At 39.8% G+C, this 19,093-nt stretch overlaps 1 protein-coding gene across 1 annotated transcript in view; it reads right to left on the reverse strand.

The window, feature by feature from the left end:
* Positions 1-19,093, reverse strand: part of SVIL (supervillin) — a 160,880-nt gene that overhangs the window by 39,094 nt on the left and 102,693 nt on the right. Inside the window, exons 13-20 of the mRNA XM_027841567.1 lie at positions 15,722-15,965; positions 14,719-15,286; positions 12,821-13,031; positions 4,302-4,447; positions 2,126-2,185; positions 1,934-2,040; positions 1,301-1,550; positions 1,027-1,140 (exon numbers count right to left, since the gene is read on the reverse strand). Of these exons, the coding sequence (XP_027697368.1) occupies positions 1,027-1,140; positions 1,301-1,550; positions 1,934-2,040; positions 2,126-2,185; positions 4,302-4,447; positions 12,821-13,031; positions 14,719-15,286; positions 15,722-15,965 (1,700 nt within the window). The remainder of the gene's footprint in view (positions 1-1,026; positions 1,141-1,300; positions 1,551-1,933; positions 2,041-2,125; positions 2,186-4,301; positions 4,448-12,820; positions 13,032-14,718; positions 15,287-15,721; positions 15,966-19,093) is intronic.

A 19,093-nucleotide genomic window follows, 5' to 3' on the forward strand; every position in this document is an offset into this window, starting at 1 on the left:
AAAAAAAAAATCAAATGCTTCTAACTTTTGGCATATCCTTAAACAATAAAAGGAAAAAAGAAATAAGCCCAAAGTGTTATTCCAAGGGAATGCCATCAGACAACTAGACAAATGATTAGTAGTGTCTTTAAGCCCCAAATCCTCAATCCTACATTTTAAAAATGAAATTGGAAAGCAACAGCTACCACCACATTACACCTTCTCTTTAAGGTGATAGATCACTTAATACTTGAATGGAAAATCTAATGTTGGCTCCAAATATGTACTCATGGCCCATGGAACTTTTTCTTATCATCCACTGGACTGGAAGTATGAGGCTGGTCAAAGTAACATATTTTATTTGGTTTTGGATTAACTCCTTTGCCAAGATTTTTCTTTCTTCCTTTCTTTCTTTTTTTAATGATGTATCAGATTTCCCTTAGTTCTTCTGGGGAACTCATAATGACTATAAAAATTTAAGCAAACCCAAAAATTCACTGCAGTGTTTATGATGTCCCCTCTCTCTTCATTCCAAAATCTGGTCAGTTTCCCTCAGGAGTCTGCTACCCTTCAGCTGATAGATGATCTTTAGATGCAAAGTATAACAAAATTCAGTTGGTAAATAAGATATTCTCACACTTTAAGGACTTAGCCTCATCTATACCAGCAAATATGAAAACCTGAGGGAAGGCATGAGGCAGTAACAAAAAGCTCGGCAACCGTTGAGTTAGGGCTCTGGATGGAGTTTGGAAATTGTGGATCAGATGACAAACTAACTCTTAATCCCTCAACTGGGAAGCCAGGCTATCTATTCTGAAAAGCCATGCAACCCAGCCAGCACCTGTCCTAGGGAACAGCTCGCCATTGACAAGCGTAGCCCACATGGAGTCCAACAACCTTACTTGGAAGGATCACATATCACAAATATCATTCCTTTTGCTGGACAAATGTGGCTAGCTTGGTGACGTTGCAGCGTGGGATGATAACTGAGTATTTCTTAGATGTTTCTCCTTTAGGGTTTGCTGGGGAAAGCTCAGATTTAAGCACCCGTCCCCAGTGCTGCTGCCACAGCTTCTTCTGAATGCACTGGGCTCATCTGGCAAGGGAGCAAGCCAGTGCCCAGACAGGTGCCATCAGTTAGCTCCTTGTCCTCATAAGAACCTAACCGCTTTCAATAGCCCCTACAATTGACCAAAATAGCTTGGCCTATTTTAACTTCAAAGTAGCATTAGACTGAGTTAGGCCCAGGGAATGAGGTCTCTGATGAGTGGTAGCAATAGCGTGTTCACTATTGCCACAGAGTTGGGACAGACATCGCTACTCTCGTGGATAGAAAGCCTGGCTATCCTGTCCAGGTTTCCTTGTCTCTGGGCCCCCACCACTCCTTTTGCCTCACATAACCCGATTCTTCTCCATCTACCTAGAAATCTTAGCCCTTCTCCTGGAGCCACCTCAATCCATTCCCAGCCGATGTGTCCTGAAGTAACCTTGTACCCCTCTCCATTTCCTTTAATACTATTCATGTGCTGAGTCCTTTTCACTTTGCAACTAATTACTGGTTGGGGTCTTTCCTACAGGACCGCAGAAACACAGACTTAGAGCTGCAAGGGACCTCAGAGGCCTTGTTGTCCAACCACCTCATTTTACAGATGTGGAAACTGAGGCCCACGAAAGGGTGCCCCAAAACATACAGGTAGTACATGACAGAGGCAGTATATGAACCCAGGGCCTCTGAACTCTTCAGAGCCATGCTTTATCCATGGCACCTCACTGTCACTTGTCTTGTCTTCCTCTAAGGGACTTCAAGACACTTGTGGGGTAGCACCCCACATCCAGTCTCCCACGGGAGGACACAACACTGTGCCTTGCACATAGGTAATTGATATCTTGTGAATGGATTGAGCACATGGCAGACATTGATACTTCTACTAAAGTCCTGCCACTAAAATCCTACTCCTGGTGGGGCAGGGGCGGGCCCTGAATTGTTCAAGTAGACAGGGATCGGGAGGAAACGGCCGACTATGGTGGCCTGGCGACGGGCAGCATGTCTGTCATCCACTGCTAAGCTGAGCCGAGTCTGATAGCATCAACAGGCTAGACTGGCTGCAAGCAACGAGCCCTCTAGCTACAGCAACTCACAAGTTACCGAGGGGCTGCATGGGTGGAGGGGTCGGGGAGGGAGAATGCACAATAATGAAATCAGTAACTCGAGATATCAAAGTGTTTAAAACACAGAGATGTAAAGACAGTTTCAAACGAAGCATCTTGGGAAGGGGAAAATTAAACTCCAGAGCCTTAAATTTCTTTCCCTGGGGGCAAGGGGAGTGGGGAACCTGAAAATCAGGAGAATCCCACATTTGATTTCATGATTGATAGAATGTTATTTCTATTTGAGAACTATTGAGTCGACTCAAGAAAAGTCCAGACATTAGGTAAAACTTGCATACGATGACTCACTAACACTTTTCCTTATAAATAATTTATCGAATTTCCAAAGCTAGTCTTTTATCAAATGGATGCCAATTCTACTTAAGAACCATTGAGTTAAATAAAAAAAAAATAGCTAGCATTTATGGAGCACTTCAAGGTTTGCAAAGTGCTTATATGTTATCCCATTCGTTCACAACAACCCTGGTGAGCTAGGTACCATTATTATTCCCCTTTTGCAAATGGGGAAGGGCTAAGGGGGGATAAGTGATTTGCCCAGGGTCACACAGCTAGTATGACAGCTGTGTCCAGTAAACAGAGTGCTGGCCCTGGAGTCAGGAAGACCCGAGTTCAAATCTGGTCTTAGACACTCACTAGCTGTGTGAACCTGGGCAAGTCACTTAACCTTGTTTGCCTCAGTTTCCTCATCTGTAAAATGAACTGGAGAAGGAAACAGCAACCATACCCATATCTTGCCAAGAAAACCCCCAAAAGGTGTCATGAAGAGTCAGACATGACTGAAAATGACTAAACAACGACACTATTATGTCACACAGCTAGTAAATTATCTGACTCCAGGTCCATCACTGAGTTCCTGAGCCACCTAACTGCTCAGGCACTTTAGTCATTATCTTTGGTCCTGTCCATTGGCCAAATATTGCCTTCCCAATTTACCAATGAAGCCACAGAAGATCTTGGCAGCTCCTTCTCTTGGCAACTTGTTTCTCTCTATGAACTTTCCTGATACAGAACAGTTGCTTTTGTGCCTATCCCTTCACTGAATAATCTTTTTTATTTTTTTAAGAGCTAGATACCACACAGTTATCAATGGAGTTAGAAGCACATTCATGCTGTTTTGTCTTTGAAGACTTTTATTTTTCCAGATTGGTGACATGTATTTTCTCATTTCATTTCAAATAATTACATCAGTTAGCAGACTAAATCTTGGTGCTGAAGGTAGGCACGAAATATTAAAAAGCACAAGTGAATGATAAGTCTGACTTAAGTAGGTGGGAAACTGCCTCCACTGAGGTAGAAGAGACTTCCTAGTCTTCAAGAATTCCCTCAGTACAGAGACTAAGTGATTGGAGGGGTCACACAGCTGAACAAGCTAATTAACAATATGGGATTAAAAAAAAAACCTGGGAAAAACTATAAAGGAAGTCCTAAGGAAGTTGTGATTAGTTGCTGAGTAAAATGTACAAAAAGGTAGGATTTATATCCAAGTCTATTTGACTCCAAGTCTGGCCCACTACCTACAACTCCAGGCTGCCCTGTTGTATTTTGATAATGTGTTGAAAATGTTGCCTCTAAAATACTTCCAGGAGTTGGCACCTATGTATTGGTCAACTTCAGAATAACTCTGCAGACATTTCACAAAGTTTTTCAGTTGACAAATCTCAGGACAATGGGGGACAGGTAACTAACTACTCAGGAAGAAACTCATTAAAGACTGAGCTAGGTTCTGACCAATGGCAACTTTCTCATCTTGCAAGCTTCACACTCACAGCAGAAGAATTCCAAGTCCATACCTTAGGTAAAACTTGCACAGGATGACTCACTAACACTTTTCCTTATAAATAATTTATTGAATTTCCAAAGCTGGCCTTTTATCAAATGGATACCAAACATCAAGACCATTTTGAAAACCTCTATGCTTGCTGAAGCACGATAAGATGCTGATACTGATTCCAGAAAACTTAACGAGGCTACCTTTCTAGTTTAGTCAAAAATAGCTATTGTTGGCAGCCGGTGACAAACTTGTGCTTTTCCATGTGGGGCCCCAAAGCCAAGATGATGTGAATGCTTCCCAAAGTAGCAGTTAGTGAGATTAGGCGTGCTTGTCTGCTTGATGCCTTTCCAAGCATGGTCCGAAGCAAAATGCCTTTCCTAACATGGGCAACTTACCTTCTTCTTGAACGACTGCTCAGAATCTAGCAGCCGGGTGCTCCGCTCAGTGACACACACTTTGCTATAGTCCTGCTTCTTGCTAAGTCGGGTTTTCCAGTCTTCTTCTCCACTCTTTTTCAACAGTGCCAACCTAAGAGAGAACACACCAACTATAAGACTTCAACACAGCATTTTTAAACTTAATAAAACTATGTGCAGGATTTTGAAAAATTTAAAACCAAAATGCTCCTTCTAGTTGCCCAATTATCAGTTATCTAACCCACCCCTCTCCCAAAGGCATCGTAATTATCCTACTTATACTTTGGATATAGGGTACTTAAAGACATAGATCTCAAACTCCAGAACCTTCTATTCTAAAGACAGACATACTCATATGTTAGCACATACTTCGTTAACTATTTTTATTCCATTCTCTACCCCACCTCTCCCATTTTCTGGAGAAGGGAAGGTGAGAAATTAGATAATGCATAATCCTGTCCCCAAGATGCATTATAAGATTTTACAAGTTTTTGAAAAAAAAAAAGTTAGGAGACAGTCTGATTGGGCTTTTATAGTTGCATCATAGTGTTAGGCAAACAATGAAGTTGTTTCAACTGGCCCTACGATGCAGGCGGCATGGACGAAGTTAAAGTGGCCTCTAGGAGAGAGGAAGTCCTTTAGTGACCCCTTCTGGCCAAGGAATGACACATGATGAAGAAGCAAAGGCCTGGGTATCCGTTTAGCAGAGAACGCTATAGAAATGAGTTAATAAAGGAGGAATTTTTTCCATTTTGACTAGTGGACTTAGATTTTAATGCTTTATCTATTATTGCTATTATCATTAGCAAACCATCACCTCTAAGATTGTGTATCTTTTTCTCTGACCCTTGTCCATCTGTCCCTTCTGCCATTACCTACAAATATTGGTCTTACATATTGATCTTCTTCCTATCAAGACCATTCTCCATAACTCCCCCTTTTTGTAATAATGCCCATGAAAAACATCTGTAGAAAAGAATCTCATTAACTGAGATGATTCCACAATCCACTTTGATCTAACCAGGAGCTTGATAAATATGCATTTGCATGCAGATAATAAGGACTCACCAATCAATTGCACAAAATAATGTTGAGGGTGTTTTTGTTAGTTGTATTTTGTGTTGACTAAACAACAACGAAAGAGCAGAGACTGAAAGTTAGAGAAATTCAGGAAAGTCTTAGGGAGGAAGTTATTAAGCTCATTGACTCAAATCTCATGTAAATCTGGCCTTGAAAAATTGATAAGGGAAAATATTTAAAACTGATACTTTCTCCTTCATGCTGAGTCTGTGAGTTCAAATTCTATAACATCTTTAATATGAACTCTAGTAGAAAGACCATGGAACTGGAAATTAAGAATGGAGGCTCTAGTCCTGGGTTTTGTCATTAACTTGACAGATGATTTAGGGCCAGTCACTGACTCATTTGCCTCATCTGTAAACTAAAGGAGTTTTAATTAAGTGATCTTTAAGGTCAAACATTCTTTGATTTTACATTTGAATGTGAACAGAATCTAAGTTGGAATTTATTTTTATCCTAGGATAGCAACTGGGTTGCTAGGAAAATGAGAAGTACAACTAAGATTTCAGGGGGCAACGTCTGCCTATAGAAAAAAACATTTGCAAGCTCTTTAAAAAAGCATGCATCTATCTACGCAGATGGAAACTTACTTGCAAATCATTTTTCCCTTGGCCCAAGGCCTCATAGTACAATGCTAAGAGCCTCCCACAAGAGGGCAGGAGACCTGAGTAACAGTCTAATCTGCCAGGTAATACTGTTTACCTGACCTTGAGCAAATCACAAAAATCCCCTGGGACTGAGCTCCATTATCAGAAAAATGAAATAGGACCCAGATTTCCTCTTGGAAATTCAATGATTTCTGTGACTCATTAGTTCCGGGAAATTAGATCTTGGGAAAAATCACCACATGACTCTGTGAAGACCAAATGATCTTGAGGTCTTTCCAGTTCCATGATCCAGACCTAGACTGTTAGCTGGAACGGAGTCATGTAAATAAAAGTTTGAAAAGATTTTCATTCCTTTGAAAGCATTTATTTTATGTTTCTGGCTTTTCACTAATGCAGACTAACCTTCCCTTTAATTAATTTGAATTAGTGAAGTTCAGTTCTTAGGTAGGAAAAAGAAGGAAGGGGCCTGTGGCCTCTTAGAAACACATAGTGAACCACCACTGCAATTCCTATTTGTGTAGTGCTTTTCCAGATTTAGAAGCCTTTTGTCATGGGAGGTATAACATTGCTTAAAAAAAAAAAGGTTTCTAGTTCCTAGTTTTAAAAGGCATTCCTACTTTTTAAATGAATCCGAATGAGTACTGTTTATCAAGATTACCATACCATGCAAAATTATAACCTTATTCCAATGGTACTACTCTTACTCAAAACCTACCTAGAACACCTTTTCAAGAACTGACCTAAGGGTCAGCTTAGGAGACATAAAAAAATTGCCTCAATGCTTCTTTAGGTATGCCCAATCTTGTGTGTGTGCACACACACATGTGTACATGTGTATGTATATGTGTGTATGTATGTGTGTATGTATGTATGTATATATGTCTATAAGTATTTAACAACTAGTATTACATAGCGTAATCACCTATTTCACCAGATTTGCCTAAAAATGAAATTTTGGTTATTTTTTTAAATAAACAAACTCAAATCCACCCCACAGGACAAAGATCTGCTATGCTCAAGAACAATCCAAAGTATTTCCAAAAAGCTTTTAAGGTCATTCCAAAAGAGGAATTTTTTTTTTAAAAGGCAATCAGGGTTGAGTGACTTGCCCAAGGTCACACAGCTAGTAAATGTCTGAGGCCAGATTTGAACTCAAGTCTTCCTGACTCCAGGGTTGGTGCTCTATCCACTGAGTCACCTAGCTGGTCTCAAAAGAGGGATTCTAAAGATGTTTTTCAGTGACGACAACTCTTTGAGAAGATAGTACACATTTAGATATATAAGTTCTGACATATAGTTTGAGGTATAAGTTTAGCCACACCTCAGATGTTATTTTATTTGGTTTTCCAAAAACTCATTAGTAGATTAGGTATTATTTGTTATCTGTATCAGAGAAAACTGAAGCACAGATATTAAGTAACTTAACCAAAGTCACATAGCAAGTGGCAGAGATATAATTAGAACTCAGATCTCCTGATTTTCCACCATATGCTTAAGAGACTCCATGGCACAGTGAAAAGGGCTTTGGCCATGAACCCAGCAAAATCTTGGATTGAAATTTGGCCTTTGATACTTGTAATTTGTTTGACTATCACTTTAACATTTCTAAGCCTCAGTTTCCTGATCTGTAAATGAGGATGACACTACTAGTGTTTGCCTTTAAAATCAAATGAGATAATAAAGTGCTTTACAAACCTCAAAGTACCACATAAATGTTAGTTATTATTGCTAAGACTATATTTTGTATTTTTTCCATTAGCACTTACAATGTTCTGATTAGTTCATGTTTATAGATTAAATAAATTCTCAACGTTAAGACTCGTTTAAGTCAGCTGAATCCCCCTCTCTCCCCTTTTCTTGGAACAGCTTTCAAAGAACACATCCCTTCCAAATGTTTTAAACATTCACTTGTGAATGCTCTGGTTAGGTTGTCACTGCAGACTTCTAGGGCTATATCATAACCAAAATAATGTGAGGGAAATAGCACAGAAATTATTAAACCCACATGGTTCTCCCCAACACACAGAGTGCAAATGAGGAGTTATTTTAAAATAACACGTATATCAAACCCTAAATGTATTATTCTTGTCCCTTTAAATTTCCTACTTGTGGCTGAACAAGACAAGAAGAGGGCAGATCTTTCCAAATGTATTCATTCCTCCTGTGATCTCACTACCTCCCCCACTTACCACAAATAGCAAAGCACAGGAGAGGGGGAAGGAGCTGAGCATCTCTCCCCACACATGAGATCCATTACTGCCTGGGCAATTCCAGCAATTGTCAGGGTTGTTTAGCTCCGTCAAATCCAAGCACTTGTTTGTGCATCTTGAGGATGGTGAAAAGGGTGATTTGTCCGGGGCTGTGAATGCCAGTGAATGACCTACTAAAATCATGTCTAGAAAGGGGCTAACAGGAAGTAACTCCCACCCCTATTATGTCTGATCAGGGATTAGCTGGTCCTCTTTTTCTTTTATTTTTTTTTAAAGATAATAACTAGTCACATCATTTTCATCATAGCTAGCATTATGCAGCACTTTAAGGTTTGCAAAGTGCTTTTCATATTTTATTTCATTTGGTCCTTACAACAACCCTGGGTAGTATGTGTTATAATCATTCCTATTTTATAGATGAGGAAACTGAGGCAGAGGTTGTGACTTGCTCAGTTATATAGCATTGTAATATGTCTGAGGAAGGATTCAGACTCAAGTCCAGGGCTCTTACCACTGTGCAACCTCACCTCCTCTTAAACATTTTTGTACCCCTTTAAAGTTTACAAAAGCCTTTTCCTCAGAACACCTCTGAGAGGCAGGTGGTATGAACACACACTCTTATTCTACAGATGAGAGAATTGAGAATCAAAGAGGTTAAATGACTTCCCAGCATTGCACATAGCTAGTAGCAGTTGGAGCTAGGATTCCAACCTTGGTCTCTCCTGACTTGAGCATATTTTTCATTGGGCTATTTGGTGGTATACAGGAAGCATTGGAAAAGGTAGAGAGGAGCTGCCTTCAAAGGAAAAGAATGTCTTTACCCTCTATGCTTCTCATCCTCCCCCTGTGGTATATGTTCTCTCCATACCAGAAAAGAGAAGATGCTACCAATCAGGGCTGGCCCTCAGCATGGGGAAGTCAGTACAATTTATCCTCAGCTATATATATAGATATAGATATAGATATGTATATATATGTGTATATATGTATATATATGTGTATATATACACACACACATATATACATACATACATATATATATACATATACATATATATATATCTTTTCATCCGCTTGTAATTTCCCAATTAAAAAAAAAAATCTACCTGTCTGTCTGAGGGCTCTGCTGGAGCATTAATCAATCCTTGGAATATGCTTGTATGCCAAGACTAAGTCAAGTGCGTGGCAAGTAAAATCCTTCAGGTTAAATACCATTTCCTTATCTCTCCCCCTTGTACAACGTCCTAGTCATCATTTCAGCATCCCATTCAATGTAAGCTTCAGCTGGGCCAGCGCAGCCCTGCATTGGAACTTAGCTTTGGATGCTTGTGGGCAGAGGGAAGGGGTGGGAGTGGGATGAACTAGTGAGTAAGATCGGGCTCCAAGTCATTATTGTACTAATCTGGGGCCCTCTAGTGGCTGAAGTATCCAGTTGCATTACAATTCCTAGAAGCCCTATCTTTTGGTCATGGCCTCTTCCTCCAATCTAGTGTGTAAAGGGAGAAAGGCAGTTATAAAACACAAAATATTATCCAGAATTCCAGCCCGGATCTACCATGTTGAATCTCATAGGAGTCCAAGAGCTACAAGGTCAGAATAAGGATTCAACGGACTTGAAGAAAGTTCTCTCTTACCCCCCAGCCTTCCCTCCAAAGAGAGGTATGTTGTCTTCTTTAGTCTTTTCCGTCCATTTAAAAAACTAGAGATGCAGCTCTTCTGGAGTCATGAAGTTTCTTAAGAGCTTATTATAATTTAAAATATACTTTAAACATTCTCCAACACTAAATAACTCCGAAATGCTTTCCTAGATTATGGTATGGATATCTTGGGATGGTCTACATTTCAGGAAAAGAAAAAGTACTTTTAATGAAGTTTGGCAAAGGAAGAGACTTTGTCAGACTGTTCCCTGATTTTGGATTTGAGAAATGTGATTTCCCTAGATGTTTTTTTTCCCAATAAGTTCCCCTTTGAACTCACACGCACACATAAAATTTGAAGAGATAAGAACTTATGAGTGTTTTTAAAAATTATTATTCATTCAGTGGAAACAAAGTTAACTAGTTATTAGCTGAAACTATGTATCATTCACAGTTATAGAAGTTGTTATTGTTAAAAGGTGAAAAATGAGTAAAAAGGAACTTTTGGTGGAAGATTACTAACATACAGCAAAAAGCACAATCTAAGAAAAAAAATCTTTCAAATTGGACCTATGTGGTGTAGGAGATAGGGTGCTGGGCTTGGAGTCAAGAAGACCTGAGTTCAAATCTGGTCTCAGACACTTATTAGCTTTGTGACCCTGGGAAACTCACTTAACCCTGTTTGCCTCAGTTTCCTCATCTGTAAAATGAGCTACAGAAGGAAATGGCAAACTACTCCAGCATCTCTGGCAAGAAAACTCAAAATGGGGTCATGAAGAGTTGGACATGAACCAAAACAACTAAACAACAAAAATTAGTAGATCCAAGTGTGTCAAATACAGGAAGCTAACCCTATACAGTTAACTCCATACAAGGGCAACAAAATGGTCAGAATAGGGAAGGTAAAGGAGCAAAATTGAGTAAGTATTGACCAAGCAGTGAAGCCCATTAAGTCAGCATCACTGCTGTCATCTTGGAAATGTGAGACCCGTAAGAAGGAAGTGTCACCAGGTCATTCAAGACTTGATCACAGATAGCATTTCCCCTCCCTTTCCAACAAAATTCTCAGAAAACACTAGCTGAAAAAAATGATGTTGGGAGCTCACTTCTACCAAATTTACTTCTTTCTCACCATTGACCTTTATACTCACAAACGTTATCTCCTAGAAAATTATGGTTCACTTATTCTGACTTTGATTACACATCCAAAATCCATCATCACTTCATTCTAATGCTTCTTTGGTGCAGTGGGAAGAACACTGAACTGGCAGTCAGGAGATGGGCTCTAGTCTCAATTCTGCCACTAACCAGTGCCTCTAAGTATAAGGCAAGGAGAAAGAATCAAGTATTGTTAGTTTCAAGTATGCACACATAATGTTATCGAAAGAGGAAAAGCCAGCCCATCTTCCTAGTGCTTTGGTAAATGGGTAAGAACTAATGGCCACCCACATAAAACAAATGTTTATTAAATGCCTACAGCTGACAGAGTACTGTGCTAGGCTAAGAGAAATAAAGCACAGTTAAGTCGGTATTCATCGAATGCTTAATGTAACAGAAATGCCATTACACTTAGAATCAGAAAACATGGGTTCTGAATTCAGTTTCTGCCACTGTTATCTGTGTGACCTTGACCAAGTAACTTGTCCCCAGACCTCTGTTCCTCCTTCATAAAATATGGGCTTGGACTAGATGAGTTTCTAAGGGATTTTTCAGCTCTAGACTGTACGATAGCATGATCGGCCAAGGAGATAGGATTGATTCTCAATTGTTAAGTGTCTGAATGAATGTGCTTTCATTTGGAGATCAAATGAAAAAAGTTCTTTCTATTTGATGTCTTCATGTATCTAATGTTAAAAGAAAAAAGTCTGGACCCATGAAGAGCATTAGAAAGAGGTTTTCCTTCTTTTTGAAAAATAAGACCAAAAAGAAAAAAAAAAAGAAAGAAAAATAAGACCAGGACAATCTGAAATCTGTCTAGAAGAAAGGAGGAGAGCCCAACATGATTGACAGAGCCAATGAAAAATTCTAAATGGTGGGCTGTGATAAACAAGTGTCTGGACTGGCAGAGCCACAGGAACAGAGGACTGAAGCATTTCTGAAAATCACACGGCGAAATTAACTTGACCTTCTTTCACCCAGTACTTTTATCGCTATTAAATCTTTCGCAGTTTAATTCTACTGTAACTGGAGGTTAAAAGAGGAAATATATCCAGAAAATGTTTAGCTCATTGTTCTCGATAACTGCTACCTTTAAATATATCCTCCTCAATCCCATTTCATTCTTCTGAATAAAATGAGGGTATTGCAGTTTTGCCACTCAAATGTAATCTTTCAGAGCTGTTGCCTGGAATAAATTCTCACTGTACACTACAGAAACTCATTCAGTCTACTTGCCCTAAAAATAAACAAAACTGAAGGTTGGATCCTAGGTGCTGCCATTCTCAGGAAGAATATAAATTCACTGCCTCTTCATGCACACATACTTTCCATAGAATGAAAGCAAAAGCTGTGGGCAAATCCAGCATTCAAGGACCATCAACCAGCATTTATTAAGTGCTTATTTTGTGCCAGGCACTGGGCTAAGCTGTGTAACTTGGCTGTATTTTTGAAATTTGCAAAAATTTAAACTTAAAATAAACAGTACTTAAATCACACAAAAATAGTAAGTCCTTGTTGAAAAAATACAAAACAAAACAAAACAAAACTGTACCCCTATTTCCTGCATCAGACTCTTTCTAGACCTGGCACTCAACATGTGGTTATTAGATCTGCCATTGGGTAAATGTGGTTCACCACTGAATAACCCCATCTCCTTAAAACATGCTAATATGACACCACATCTTTGTAAGCAATTTAATTAGTCATTTTAAACAATAGCTCTTCATGAAGCTATCTGTTAAAGTAAGCTCCACACTTCTCAATGGGGTAGACGAAATAAAGAGATTGTTACCTTTCTTTGATTGACATTGTTTTGCTAGATGCATCAAGGGCATCTTCTGATACTTTGCTCTCTCCACCAGCAAACATCCTACATGGATTCTTGGAGAGTCTTTCCTCTGATTGTTCCAAAGACTCTCGTCTACCGGAGACCGGGGCTGTGGTCTGAGAAACAGTTTTCATAGCTGTCGTGCCAAGGAGTTCGGACGTGGGCTCAGCAGGCTCTGCTCATTGAAAAGGAGAATGCAGCATTAGCACTTATGTCTTCAGGCTGGCATTCTCAGACCCATTAACTCTGTAACAATCAAGGGTGGCAAACTCAGACCACGGACATCACGTGGGAGATTGCACAGCCAACTTTAGGAACTGATCATTTAATTCCACAAGTACTTATTAAGCTCCTACCAATGTACTAGGCATTCAGAGACAAAAATTCAAAAGTCCCAGCTTTTAAAAGCTTCCATTCTACTGTGGGGAAAACAAAACAGAAATAAATATAAAGTCATCGGGTGGTCAGGAGAGAGTGTGCACAAAACCCAGAAAGGGTTCTTGTAGGAAGCAGGGCCTGAGCTGAACCCTGAAGGGCATTCAGGATCCCAAGAGGCCAAGGTGAGAGAGGAGGGCTCTTAACATCAGGGACAGCCTCTGTATTAAAAATATTCATATAAAGCTTAAAGATTGGCAAAGTGCTTTCCATACATGATCTCATTTGCTACTCACAATAAATCCATGACCAAAGGTTTCTGTTTCTGTTCAGACATATGGTTTCACTGGTGAAGGGTATTCTCAGGAAGAAACTTTTTACCAGAGCAAATCAGCACCTCTGCTGCACCTAATGGTCTTAGAGAGTTGGGGTTGGGAGGTGGTATGGGGGGAGGGGGAGGATGAAAGGAAAGCGGGGGGGAGAGGAAGAGGCGAGGGAGCCTTGACAGGTGAAGTGATCTGCCCCACCTTCATGACTCTAAAGCCGGTTCTCTCTCCTGACTGCCATACCACGTCTGGTTGAGGCAGGTCACATGGGACCATTATTCCTATTTTGCAATACAGGAAGCTGAAGCTTGGAAAGGTGGAGTGATTGGTCCATGTTCACCTAGCTAGCAAATATCAGAAGAGGACCTTGACCTCTGAGTCCCGCTTTCTATCCACCATGCCAAGCAGTCAGTTCTTTGCATGTTGAGCTCTATGAAAATATGCAGCCCATCAGGTTTTAAAAGCACAAATCACCCAAGGACTGCAGGGCAAATTATTTAATGACAATTGATCCTATTCTCATAGTTAGCACACAGGAAGTTCAAGTTAACTATGGGCACTTCTAGATTTCCTGGGAGCAACCCTTCTGGCTTTGCGATTGATAATGGGGCTGTGTAACAATAAACAACAGCAACAACAACAATTAAATATGCCTTTGTTGTTTCACAGTGTTGCATAAAGAGAAGAAAAGTGTCCAGGGGAGGTGGGGCTTGAAGGCAGGAGCCCCTGAGCTCAGACTCCACTGGGTTAAATTGAGTCAATCAATCTGTTATTTAAAAAAAAAATGACCATTTTTAAAAATAAAAAGAGATAAAAGGCCTGGCCTCTGATTCATAGAATGTTGTGAGGAGAAGAAGGGTAATAATGTATGTAAAATACTGACTAAAATTAGTGAAACACCTTACAGAATTTCCAGGTATTAGTATAAGAATAAAAAGTTTTGCTTTTAACACACTGAAACACTCTGAGTAAAAAGGAGAATTTTGAGTTGTCATGTGTTATATAGATTTTTCAAATCTCTGCTAGTACTTGTGATTTAGGAAGCAAATATAGCAAATCAAGCAAAAAAAAAAAAAACCTCAAAAAACCAAACAACCCAACAACAACTAGTTTATAAAAATCCAGGGGGAGAACAAGAAGTTTATAGAAAATCCCTTTTACCTCTTAGCATGAATCTGCTTCTTGTGCCATTCTCCAAATCCATCTTCTCTTCCAAGGACTGCATTTCCTTCAGGTCCTGTTTGCCCTGCCCAGTGCTTTTGGAGACCAAAAACCCCCGAAGCTCTTCATGATGACATGGCACTAGGAGGTCAGTGTGCTCCATGCTACCTTTTCTTGGAGCAAATTTTCTTTGGTTGTCCCTTTCCCCACTTTTATTTGGGAAGAAGCAGGAACTCCCTTCTTCCTCAAAGGACCTGTTCTTCTTCATCTCACTCTCATCTTGAGCTAGGACTCTTTCAGCTTCCGTCTCTCCAAATTCCCTCGATCCTCGATGACTTCTGATATCCTCTCCCAAAGGTTGCCACACTTGTGACTTTAGGATGCTCTTCACTGGGGCGTCTGCATTTTCCATCGTTGAATGGAATGCAAAGTCAGCAGCACCTGCATTTTCTTCCCCCGATGGCTTAGCTCGTAGATCCCCTGCACACATTGGAGCAACTGTTGATGCCACAGTAGACACAGATGTGTTAATAGTAGGGGAGAAGGGAGTGAGTTTTCCATTTTGAACCTGATCGATTAAAAAAAAAATATAACTCACATAAGTCTAACTTCCAGATTCATATGAGAAGACCACCACATTCAGTGGTGGCTTTCACAAGTCCTGTTGGGAGGATGGAAAGAATATTAAGGATGAATAAAAACTACTTAACATAGTTACATAAAGTCTCCTTAAAAGGAAAAAGGGAATAAGGGTAAAAGAAAGGTCATTCTTTTGTCCCTCCACTATAGCAAACTCTCTCCAAATTATTTTTGAAGAATAAATAAAAAGGAACTATTACTGGCAGCCTTCTTTCTTGGGATAAAATCACTGCAACACCTACAGGCTAATGGAGTTTAGAGGTAGGTCACTTAAACTCCCTAAACCAATAGCTAAAAGAGAACATTTGAGCTCTTTTGTCCATCAGAGGAGGCAGTAAGTAAAAATCGGTCAGCGTGTACACACCTGTTCCACTTCTCCAAGTGTGACTGGTTGAGTTTGGTAACGAGAATTCATCCTCCTCTGCCTAGTGTCCACTCTGTTTCGGGTAGAAATCGCTTTTGAGACCGGCTGAGACAATTTGTTAAACAAGGCCAGCTTCTCTGCTAAGCTCAGAGTGGAGGAATCAGGTTCACCTTGTTCAGCAGAATCTTTGGCCTCATTTGCCTGCTCTCTAGCTAGTGCCTTTTGGTGTGCCGATGCCTGCAAACTGAAAGTAACACAAAGTCAGTTTACAAATAGGGAGAAAAAACCATAACACACCCACTAGTTTATGGTTTAATGCCCTCAAATCATTGTCATAAAAATGTGCTCTGTTAATTTTTTTCTAAAGGGTTTGTCGTTTCCTATTTGGCCCCTAAACAAAGAAATGGCGAGGGTAACTATATGCAGTCATTCAGCAACTAAGTAGAACAGCCAGGGATACAGTGACGGAGCTGACTTCTTCAGAACTCCAGGGCAGCCCCAGTGAGACAGCAACATTATCGTCAATGAAGAGCCCGGAGTGAGTTATGACATTGCTTGTTCTTAAAACAAGCAAACAAAGAAACAATTCACTGTCAAAAAAGGTAAAGGATGCTGGGGATGCACATTCTTGTTTATAAGGAAAATTTGTATATTTCTAAGTGTCAAAAATAAATTAGGCCAAAGGAAACATCTCATGAGACATACATGCCTGTAGTTAACTTTCCCTCCCCCAGTTTATTTAGGAATGGGCAACAGAATAGTCTTCTTATCCATAGCCTGGTCTACACACCATGGGGGTTGAGATATTCACTGGGGTGGGTCAAACTAGATTCAATTGAGAGATTCTTCTCAGCTATTCATCAGAGCAATTTCTCCTATAGGTTTCTATTGATATTCAGAATCTACATACATCTGAAATTCCCAGTAAATGCCAAAAGAAGCTTTTAAGAAAGGAACAAATTTATTCCACTTCTGCCTGAAGATGGGGGCCCATGACTTACTTAATCACCCTAAACTCAGGAATATGTTCACAAAGGTGTTTGCCTCCCTTGCTAGATACTATCTCTGGACTTTATAATTAGTGCAACCTGGCATGGACTAATTAACTACTAAATCCTCACTAAAGTACCCCAGACCCTGGCACAGTATCTCTGTTCCCAGTGGAGGATGGAGCCATTAATGTTGGGGTACTGGTTGTCTTTCTGGTTCAGTGTGGCTCTAACTGGCATTTCAATACTTCCCAAAGGGAGTCCTGATTCTGTACAGGTTTCACCAGCTACATTTTGGTATCAGCATTTCCCATTCTTTGATTGTTCTTTCCTCTGACTTGTACCATATTCTACCATCATGTGTTTACTGAAACAAGACCATTTACAAAAACTTAAAGTACTGGAATACAGGTTGTAAAAGAGGAAGAGTAAAAGCTGCCCACCTGTCTGGGGATAATCGTATCATTAGTTATTCTTTTCTTTTGCTTTTTGGTGAGGCAATCAGGCTTAAGTAACTTGCCCAGGGTCACACAGCTAGTGAGTGTTATGTGTCTGAGGTCGGATTTGAGCTTAGGTTTTTCTGACTCCACGGCTGGAGCTCTATCCACTGCGCCACCTAGCTGCCTCAAGTTATTCTTTCGTATTGCAAGAGGTTATGAATTGGAAATAGGCAGCAATCAACATACAAGCTACTTGAGAAAGAAATAGCTACCTCTTGGATTCAAGATAAAAAACAAAACATAAAAATAAGATGTTCCCATTCTTTCTTTAACACATGCAAGACTGTTAACTCCCTCTAGATGCAATTCTTTTGAAATGAATTTCTTTATGGGAAACAAAATGGGTAAGTGAAGTTAGGGTGGTCCAAGGCCAAACACTTAACACAAAAGCAAACAAACTGAATTTCCTCATGCAGGCCGAAATGAAGTTATCAGTACTCTACATTATGACAAAACAAAATGCCACACATTCCTAGAACAACTCATTGCATTGACTTGTCAAACATATGAAAGACGTTTAAGATTTTAAAGCTGTGTTTGCTGTCTAGCAGTTTGCATTCAATGCCACATGCGGGTGTTTCTCTCCAGTACCTGGTAGGTTGTACAGGACTCTTAACTACAGTGGGATTAGGGATTCTTGGCATGACAGTGTGGCTGGTCACAGAATGTGAAGCAGGGATAGATTCCCTTTAAAAGCAATTGCCAAAGATGGAAAATTCACAAAGAGAGAGAAGAAAAGAAGCATTAAGGAAAGCACGATTTTATGTACAGAAAAGATAAAACAAATAAATAGTTTTACAAAGCTCTTTGCTAAGGACTTTCACAAAATTACAACAGAATTTGAAAAGAAACTGGAAGACACAAACCCTAAGATATGGAATTTACCTAAAAGTTGGTCATCCTGCTCTAAACCAAATTATTTGTAGAGGTTCTCAGTCAATCAGTAAGCATCTACTAAGAACTTACTATGTGCCAGGCACTGTGCTAGGCAGTGATGATACAAAGAAAGGCAAAAAAACAGTCCTTACCCAACAGGAGCATCCATCGAAATGGAAGTCATATACATTCTAATAGTTAAAGTCCATGAACCACCTAATATCAATCATCAATTGAATAAACTACCAGTGAATTAACAGATTGTCAACTGGTCAACAGTTTTCTTTATTAACTTAATGTTTCATTAATTCAACCACCGCTCTATTAATCACATGATAGAGGAATAGCAAAAGTAGTATTTCTTGATCCTGTACCTTGATCTTTTTTGCTTGAGTTTACTTTTTCTTCCCAGAGGTAATGCCCGGTTACTACTATGATTATTATCATTTTTTTTTTAACATGAACTGCAGTATGTTTGGAGAGAACTTAGTCCAAGCCCACATAATTTTAATGTATGGAAAACAGGGGCATTATGAATGTCTCACTTTATGGCCATGAAGTTCATAGAACTTAACACATAAGGCATGACAAGAACCACTTGAAGGTGTCAATAACTCAAGTGATCTACACTTCTGTACAACAGATGTCAAGAATGGTTTGGGTAGGGGGCTACGTTGGGCAAATTCATAAGAGGCAAGAACAGGAACAACAACAACAAATCTAAAATCTTTTTCTCAGGGAAAGAAGTAACTCCCTGAATGAATTTGGGTTGTTGCTGTTGTTGTCTGTTGTTAAATTAAGGCTAAATATAAGATAAGAAAATATTTCAAAATGCCAGGATCTCTGCTTTCACTGTGGCTGGGGGCCTCCCTCCATTGATGCAGACCACCCTTAGTCAACTGTCCTCATGAATTGTTGTGGTCAAAAAAATTCGGTTGGTGGCCAACCTTCTGAAGATGAGTATATCTGGAATTGGTCAGTCTGGTCCTCAGGCAATGGACACATCA

This window comes from Vombatus ursinus, unplaced genomic scaffold (genome assembly GCF_900497805.2).
Source record: "Vombatus ursinus unplaced genomic scaffold, bare-nosed wombat genome assembly UNPS02014861.1, whole genome shotgun sequence".
In the NCBI taxonomy this organism is placed as follows: Eukaryota; Metazoa; Chordata; class Mammalia; order Diprotodontia; family Vombatidae; genus Vombatus; species Vombatus ursinus.